At 28.5% G+C, this 9,809-nt stretch overlaps 1 protein-coding gene across 1 annotated transcript; it reads right to left on the reverse strand.

Annotated features, from left to right (window-relative positions):
- Nucleotides 1-3,529: 3,529 nt before the first annotated feature.
- Nucleotides 3,530-8,479, reverse strand: LOC130982206 (dihydropyrimidine dehydrogenase (NADP(+)), chloroplastic). Its single transcript, XM_057906101.1, has 7 exons — nt 7,964-8,479; nt 5,624-5,887; nt 5,374-5,544; nt 4,831-4,943; nt 4,555-4,741; nt 4,284-4,393; nt 3,530-3,926 (listed from the first exon to the last, which is right to left on the reverse strand). Exons 1-7 carry the CDS (start codon nt 8,246-8,248, stop codon nt 3,770-3,772), a joined length of 1,287 nt encoding a protein of 428 aa, XP_057762084.1. The 5' UTR covers nt 8,249-8,479; the 3' UTR covers nt 3,530-3,769.
- Nucleotides 8,480-9,809: the final 1,330 nt, after the last annotated feature.

Here is a 9,809-nt window from a genome sequence, read left to right on the forward strand (position 1 = left end):
TCTCAGGCTTGTGCGTGTGCCACCACTGTAATATTTCTAAATCTTCGCTATTAATTAATTTATGCTTTCAATTATTATTCTAAATTTTCAAATCCCTCGTTAACGTTATATATATAATTGATTAATTATAGTAGTTATAGTGACTAGTGTTATTAAACTTAAAGTCATTTTTTTTCTCTTTTTTTTTATTTTGATAATATTTTTTATTTTTTAAATTAAAATAATTATTTGAATTTTAGTAATATTTTTTAAGATACCATAGGTAGTATAGTGTGCACTTATATATATTTAATATATGACTATAAAGTATATATAAATATCTTTTCTCCTTCTCATCATGTCCCCACGGTTTCAAACTAAATTATTATTTAGAAAGAATATAAAAACCAATTTTTTAGTGAATAAATATTAGCAAAATTTAAAGTTTAGATTCATAATTTAAAATTTAAGATTAAAAATTTAAAATAAATAAAATAACTTTAAAAAGTTAATGATAATGGTTGAAAAAAATTTGTTTTTAATTTAATATAAAATAAAATATATTTTTTGTTTTTGAAGTTTGCTGAAAATTTTAAAAATACTCTCAAATTTTATTTTGTTTTAATTTTAATTTTTTTTATTTGTATTAAATTTATTCTTAACGACTAATTTTTAAAAAAAATTATGATCAATTCAGGAATATCTTCACAAGAACAATCTTTAACACAAGTAAATCAAACATACTTATCATTTATTATTGTTGGATTAAACCTAATTTTTTTTTAAAATTTAGTTGTCAGAAGTATATTTAATGCAAATCGAAAATTTTTGGGACAAAACTGAAATAAAATAAAATTTAAAGATATTTTTAAATTTTTTTATAATTATATGTATTAGAAGGCTCGAACGAGTATTGTCCTTAGGGGAACTGTTTAATTTCTTTCTTTTCTTTTATTATTATTGGTTTCTTTAACAGTTCTACACTGGTATATTAAAGGTTTTTCATTGTGAAATTTGGTTATGGATTAACCAAAAAAAAAAAATCCGATGTTGTTAACAAATCTTCACCAATATGTTGTTATTTATTTTTAGATTTAAATGAAAAAAATAATGTTCATGATTAGTTTTTAATATATACTAATGAGAGTGAAATAAGTGCTTGTGTTTGCTTTTAAAACAGTATAAGTTAAATATTTGTCAGTAAATATATAATAATGTAAAACCCCAATATTTTCACTAAATAATGAAATAAATATTTCAAAAACTATAATTTAAGAAGTTCATCTTTTGAAGAGAAGATTATTTCATATCACTCTAATATATCTTTAACTGTTTTAATATATTTTTTTTCTGTAGATTAGGAGCTATTTTCTTACGAAAATAATGCACAATGTTTGAGGAAAAACATTATTTTGAAAATGATGACAATATTTATATGATGTGATGGGTCATATATATATTATACAAATAAGAAGGTTCTTAGATTAAATAATAGATATTAACCTAATCCATATACAAAATATATTAGGGAAATAATATACTGGCAATGAATAAGGATTTCTTTGTAATTTCTATTATATATTTGTGCTCCATGTATAAGAGTCCTTGATAATATGAAGTAGGCATACTCAAACGTACAATGAACATGATATATACAATATGAAATATAAAGATATATTAATTTTATTTTTTTATAAGATGTGGTATACAATATATATAAAATACAAAATATTTATTAGATAAATTATAATAATATTTTATTATTTTATTGATATTAAAATATAAATTAATATTTTTAATATTTTTAATATTTTTTAATTATATAAAGTATTTAAAATAATTTTTATTTTAATAAATAATAGTATATATAATTTAATTTCTAAACTCGTCTAAAAAATATAAGTTAAATACACTGACTTGTGATATATATGGTATTTAAGTGTGTCAAAAATAGATTTGATTAAGAAAGACACATTTATTAAATGTGAATGAGTGTCGTTTTCGAAATGTATCCGATTCGCAGGCGATAACTCAATAAAGTGTAGATAACTCATAGCAACCCTAAGATATAATAATAATAATAATAATAATAATAATAATAATAATAATAATAATAATAATAATAAATAGACATTAACAAAATATAAAAACATATATGATTTCCTTTACTTTACCCATCATACACATGCAAAAACAAACAGGCCAATAATAAAAACTTTATAACTATAGATATTCAGAAAAAATCAAGTACATGTAAAGAAGTTCATCCATACTATACTTGATGAATGATTAAACACTTCACCTTTTTCTTCTTGGTGGGAGAATCGAATTTTGGTAAGATCATTAAAAAAAAGGTTAGTTTTGAGTTTAAGCTTAGGAGATCTATGAAGCAAAAGACCAACGTCCAACCATATGGCCCAGCAATCTTACAACGTTTGACTGTATGATTTTAAGTGTATTATCTTAGGAGGGAAAAAAGATTGTATCCGACTTTAGTTTTTTACGATAAGCTATGGATGCTAAAGGCTCGTGAGTTCGCACTTTTTCTTTATAACTTGTCATTTTCAAAAGTTCTATGGCTTGCCTTTTCTATAAGCTTTTGATTTTTCTTGAGTGATTCCATCGTGGTGACATACTGTATATTCTTCCTATATTATATATATTAGCTAATATTTTATTTATTAAACGTGTAAAATTAATAAAAATAGAATTAGTTCAAATGATAAATTGTTTATAATTTAACTAAGAGACCTTTGCTTCAAGCCCTGAAAATAAAAGGAAAAGAAATTGGATTATATATATAAAAAAGTGTACACTAACTATTTTTATATCGTCTATATATATTATGAAAGGATAGATATCTCAACGATTCGAGGAAACCTATTTCTAGTGTCTAATTACTATTAGCTTGTGCTATATTTTTGTAGCTTGTGATCAAATAAAAAATTGTTGCCAAATAATAAAAAAAATATCACCTTAATTTTAGTTATATTTTTCTTTATTGCTGTCAAAATTTCACAGCCACCATTATCATAGTCATCACAAAATTTACCTACACATAATTATAAAATAATAATACTGGCCACTTTTTTTTCCCCTAATAAAATAGTGACAATGATAACTATTTTTGTTCTCTACATTTATTATTCTCTTTAATATATATACAAGAACTTTATATTCCTAGTTTAGTCACCAAAAAAAAATATTCCTAGTTTAATTTCACACCGTGTATGGTTTATCATGAATAGCATGTGCTTTTTTTGTTTCCTCGATATTCACTAGTACGATAGGTTAAGGATTAATCCGCTACAAATCGAATCTCCATTTAAGGATTTATTGCTGACCAATGAATTGCTGCATATACAATGTAGGATTCGAACTTACACTTACTTAAACGGACTAACCACTAGACTAATCCAACTTGGTTAATAGCATGCGCTTTCTGAAAACCTCTTTTCCTATAGTTTGCCAGCAGATATAGTCCACTTTCTGGTCATGTTTAATTATAACTTGAACACACAACCAATGATGGGAAAAAAGGTTTAAAAACTACAAGAAATTTGGTGGTATAACACCCCAAAAGAATTAAAATACTTTCAAGTTTAGACATCATATTTTCTCAAGTGCACCAAAGAAAAGTAAAATTAAAATTTACTTCCATTAGTTCCTGTCTCTAAAAATAAACTATAAAGGATCATTTCCATGTTACCCAAATTTTCATGAACATATATATATAATCATGCAAAGAAAGGCTTTGCATTTTTCACTTGTTTGATTGATGAAGACGATTTCAGTTGGAAACCATGCTTTCAGATTCTTTAACAAAACCATCACCTGTCCAATCTTTATCAGATTGCAACCCTTTCTTTATGGCTTTCCTCTGCCTTATTGCTTCTTGCTGCCTTTGGACCAAATCAGTGTGAGTAGTGAAGTACTGAAGAGAAGCCCTGCAATTTTCGTCCCAGTAAACAAAAAAAGAAAAGGAAAATATCAAAATGCTTTTCTTCCATCTTTGTATTTCAATCTACTGGAAAGTTGAAACCAGATCAGTTTCTGTTAATAAGGTTTTGTCCCTTAGAATGTGATTTCCTCTTTTAATCCCCGGTCCTTGTCGTTAGTTTGTCTCTGTTAAATGTTGACGTGGTAGATGAAATGCGACATGCAAGGGTTGAATTTCTGTCTATCACGACAGCATTTAACAGGAACTAAGACCAATCATCTTGTGAATTTTGCAGGGACTAGAAAAGAAATTACAATTTTATAGGGACTAAAAACGTATTTGGCCAAGTTTTAAGTTCTATTACCCTCTGAAATCTTCAATTGATGTGAAATTGTGCTTTCTCATGAAGTCTTTAAGCTCATCACATAGTTTCTTCACAAGACCATAGCCATGCATCATAACACCAGTGCACACCTATAGTTTGAAAAGCTCTGCTTAGTTTTTGTCATTAACATTTCATCGCCCAGAACATGCAGTAAAAGCATAAAAATCGACAACAGCTAATTAATTGAACAAGGTTTTCAATCTGATAAGGAGAAACTTGATAAGGCCTAATCGGCGTTCATCAATCATACCTGAACAGTGTTTGCCCCAAGAAGAATGAACTCTGCAGCGTCACCACCCGTCTCGACACCTCCAATGCCTGAAAGTGAATACTTGTCCATATCAAACTCTGACTTCATCATTTTCGCGATACTCATGACCTTCCCAAGTGCTATTGGATGGACTGCCTTTGCTGAGTATCCCCCAGGAGTAGAGTACCTGATAACATTATTTAGATAAATCATATATCTAAGATGGTCGAAAAATAACAGAAGAAATGCGAAATTGGTATGAGTAAGATTTCAAACCCCTCAACACAAGGCTCGGGACGTAATGTATTGAGATTGATTCCCATGACACTCATGATTGTATTTATGGCAGCTACTCCCTCGCATCCTGATTGAAGGGCAACCCTGGCTGGCTATAAGCAAAAGAATCCCCAAAAATTACCAATATGATAATCATGAAAGATCAATAAATATTATGTATCACTTGTTAAGTAAGATTGATTTAATGAAGTTTACCAAGACAATTCAAATGCAAACTCAATATTTTATGAAAATTACAAATTTTGACTTGTAAAAACAGTTTTCGAGCTCATATACGCCAGAGAAGTTCATTAAAACAAATTCCTAGTCCCTAGACATGTGCAAGTTCATTAAAAAATATTTGCATCACCACAAGTGTTCATAGCGCAACTATGACGGATCCATTATTCCACAAACAATAAAAAATTTTAACGTCATAATGATAGCCAATAAAACTGATGTTTGAAGAAGTTCCCACTTAATTCTTAGACACATCCTGATATGCGTAGAGTATAAAAGGACAGGACAAGATATGAAATCAACCTGAGAAATATCAGTTATGTTGGGAGTCATCTTGGCCCAAACAGGAACTGTAGCTTTCGAATTTATCCATCCACAAACCTCTTCCAGAAGAGCACAATCTTGTCCAACAGCCGCACCCATTTTGCGTTCCGGCATTCCATGAGGACAGGAGAAATTTACTTCAATTGCATCCTAAAAGAATATCAAAGAGGTCAGGTATTTTCATTAAAAAGTACTTGGTTTCACAAATCGTCCAAGAAACAAAACTTACAACTCCAGTTTGCTCAACCCTATCAATAAGCTCCTCCCAAGCAACTTTGTTGTACTCCTCCATGATTGAAGCAATGAGAATTCTGTCCGGGTATTCTTCTTTTAATTGCTTGAATTCTTTCAACATCGTTTCAAGTGGCCTATCACTGATGAGTTCTATGTTCTCCCACCCAATAATTTGCCCTAAGGCTGAGCCATTTGCACCTGCCCTTAGTCGGGCATATCGAGGAGTTACATTTATGACTTTTGCTGCATCAAGTGATACCTAGCAAGGAAATAATATCAATTCCATGTTAATCTTTCAATAAGAATACCCTTAATCGGTTATATGTAGATTGACAAGAAAATTAATTTTGCTTCCAAAAGCAGACAGCAAAAATTATCATGGAAAGAATTGAAAATTTCAATGTACAGGCAAATTTTGACAAGTGACGTGGGACAGCATACAGATGAATGTATGAAGACAGGGAATTTCAAAACTCAGTCTAACTGAATAGTATATTATATATAAAGATTAAACTATAGCTCTTCTATTCCACTTCTTGTAAAAAAGAACAATTATGGCACAAAATATAACATTACTCCAACGGGCTAATTCAAAGCTTCTTCCACTCCATGCAGCATGCTCCATTATATATTTATATGACAAACGTTTCAAAAAGCAAGTTTTATTGGATAGGAATTAGACCTTTGGCATCTATTTGGTGTAAAACTCATGATCTGTATAGTGGACTTTCCCTGTCAAACATGTTGAGAAATTGACAAGTTATGCTGTATAGATAAAACTTTAGTTTATTTTGCTTTTATATAGAGGAACTCTTATCCTCTATCTTGTATTATCCTTCTCCTCATCCTAACGAAATTCTTCTTTGTCAATATATACATAATGGCACAACTTCTCAAATTGTCAATAGGAAGAACAAGAACCTCTCACATACCACTTTAAACGTTTTATGACTAAGGGTTATTCCGAGTATCAGTTCTAACAGCCACAAAAGCTATCATAGTTCTTGACATTTGGCATCAAGCATATCCTCAAGAAGCAATATGCCAGCAGTCAATTTTCATTAGGCTCTCATCAGTAACCACTTAACTAGGCACTTATCAGTTGTTTCTTTTTTGGCACTATATCATTATGAATTCACTATCACTTAATTCTTCAACTTTCGTTGAACAAAACATTTACTTTTCATGTAAGTTTCATGGTTCAGAAAAATAGAAAACAAAACTTAAAGAGGGGGTCAAGATGTTATGAATAAATAGAGAAAACACTACTGGCGATCTACACTGCCCAGTAAAACTTATGGAACTATGAACCATTTGAAAACAAAAGGTTGTAATGGTATTAGATATTCATCCACATTTTGAAGGCTTAGGATCATCAACTAATTTTATCACCCGTCAGAATCTATGATTAACATTACTACTGAGAAGAAAGACCTTATCTCTTCAAGCCGAAGAGAAAACAGAGTAGCTAGTTGACTGGTTTGGGATCTGCTTATTTCTTTCACCAGAAAGCAAAATAATTTACCCTGAGGGGCTTTATGCGAGTTTGGAATTTGGAGGAAAGGGGAAGGGTTTGTAGTGTAAAAATTAAAAATATTAACACTACATGCTTTTCCTTCCCTTTCCCTCCGAAACACCAACTCACAAACAACCAATGAAGCACAATTTTTAAGAATAATACTTTTGATTTCGGCTACTCTATACAATCCATGCATCATCATGTATCTAAATGATAGAAACATCTAACTTGCAATGTGTCATAATTGTCAACATTCATCTTATGTGATCCTTTCAAGATTTTTTGTTTTCTTCCCCAGTCATCTTTCATGAAATTTTTAATTTTGTGTTCTCAGCAACAGTTTCAATTACTAATCTAAACCTTATTCTTTCGCAAGCAGGACGAAACCTAAATATTCATAAAGATTCGAGTCAACTAGGTGAGATTGATGATCTAGCAAGAAAAATCCAAGGCTAAAATATTTAAAAGCATAAAAAAAAGCATAATCTTAAAGCATATAACTTGCTAGTAATAGGACAACATAGGCTCAAAATAATACAAACACAAATACAAAATAAACTCCGAACCAAAAACAAAATCCAATTATAGCTGACAACAAAGCATAAAGTGTTCAAGAAGGATATAACTTTCCATATTAAAGTATCGTCAACAATTGTCATCTATGTTTCACAGAACAGACAATAAAAAGTCCAAACGCTACTCCTTTTCAGCATTAAATTTTAGCTAACACCACCAAATTTTCATGCATCACAGTGTCACTATATAAGCTCATAAACACAAATTCTCTCCTACAGATACTAATGAAAAGAAACTTACAGTTTTGGCAATCACAGCACCCCATCCTTCATCAAAGGCCTTTTTCATAACAGTGTAATTGGTCCCTGGTGGACCTGATCCAATAACAAAAGGGTTTGCCATCTTTAACCCATTAACAGTGACACTAAGATCAGGCTCTGATGAAGTCTTATTATTACTATTCTCAGAGGCAAAGACCCTAAACCCAACTCTGCAGGGACGTGCTTGAACCTTTCCACCACAATTCAACGAAATCCCAGATGCTGAATTCCCGGTTCTGATCTGGGTCAAGCTCAAAGACGCCATTTTTGGATGAAAAATCAAAACTTGAAGATGAAGAAGAAGTAGGAGACGAAAGGGAATAACTCAGAGAATGAAGTGAATCTTTGAATCTGAGTTTATAGATTATAATATTCAGTGTGGTGGGGGCAAACGCAACGAAAGAACGTGGAATTATATGCAATATTTGCGTATTAATTTAGCGTTGTTTTGGTTGATTGCATCGGATAAGTTTGAAAAGGAAAAGAAAAATACGAAATTTGCTGGAGTGAGGTTGGAGCTGCATGTGAAAGGGCAATGTCGAATAAATATAATTGTGAATTTAAATTTATATTTAAAAATTCAAATTTAAATAGATATTTAAATATATTTCAGTTATAATTATATATTTCCATTTGAATTTTTAAATATATTTCGAATTTAGATATTTAGATATATATTTAAATTTGACATTAAATATATTTCTGTTAGATTTATAAATTTAAATTGGAATTTAACTATATATTTATAATTTGAATTTAAATATATTTTGAATTTAAATATATTTCAAATTTAAACATATATTTAAATCTGACTTTAAATCTATTTCAGTTTTAATTAAATATTTAAACTTGAATTTGAATAAAATTTAAATATATAAAAATACATATTTATAATTTAAAATTAAATATATTTTTAATTTAATATATATTTAAATCTAACTTTAAATATATTTTGGTTTTAAGTATATATTTAAATTTGAATTTAAATATATGTTTATAATTTGAATTTGGATATAAATTAAATATTTTTCGAATTAAATTATATATCTAAGTTTGAATTTAATTATATTTTTAATTTAAATATATATTTAAGTTTGATTCAAAACGTCTTTGAATTTAAATATATTTTAAACATATTAAATATATTTTATATTTTTATAAATATTTAAATATAATAAATTTAAATAAAATATAAATATTAAAATTTGAATTTAATTTAAATATCAATATTTAAATTCAGATTTAATTTAAATATACTTTATATAATATACATTGATGAAATATATTAAATTTGTTTTATAGAAAGTATTATTTTGTATGTAGGTCGTAGAGAAACAATTTGTTAAATATGTTTCGAGTATATTAAATTTAAAAAAGTAGGTAAGAGGGATTAAAAAAATTTAATTTTTCAAAATATTTCAAATGTATTCATTTCATGTGAGAGATATATTTAACAAATATTATATAATATGTTTTAAAAAAAAAAAAACGCAGAATATGGTTCGTGGTATTACGTGTCTTGAAGATCACATTATTGAATATTTTGATCGTCTACCATATGTGATTATTTCTTATCTTTGTTCATTATTATTATTATTGTTGTTGTTGTTGTTGTGTTGTTATTCATTATATTTTTCAATTTGTTTCATAATTCAAGAGATTTGGGATCAAAATATCTTCATCAAGATGTGTATGATCCCCGAATTGAAATCAAGTTACAGGATAGTGAATTTTATCACATATCTCATATACTTGAAAAACTTACTTTACACAACGCACTTATCAATACCTTGATTGAGTGGTAGCGCCCAAAAACTCATACATTC

This window comes from Arachis stenosperma, chromosome 5, assembly GCF_014773155.1.
Source record: "Arachis stenosperma cultivar V10309 chromosome 5, arast.V10309.gnm1.PFL2, whole genome shotgun sequence".
In the NCBI taxonomy this organism is placed as follows: Eukaryota; Viridiplantae; Streptophyta; class Magnoliopsida; order Fabales; family Fabaceae; genus Arachis; species Arachis stenosperma.

What these genes read in the sequence shown, in the direction of transcription:
- LOC130982206 (XM_057906101.1), bottom strand. Translation starts at nt 8,248, where the DNA reads ATGGCGTCTTTGAGCTTGACCCAGATCAGAACCGGGAATTCAGCATCT. An exon ending in GGGTTGAGCAAACTGGAGTT is followed by an intron (nt 5,545 to 5,623) that starts GTAAGTTTTGTT and finishes ATATTCTTTTAG; the next exon opens with GATGCAATTGAAGTAAATTT. An exon ending in CCCGAGCCTTGTGTTGAGGG is followed by an intron (nt 4,742 to 4,830) that starts GTTTGAAATCTT and finishes TAATGTTATCAG; the next exon opens with GTACTCTACTCCTGGGGGAT.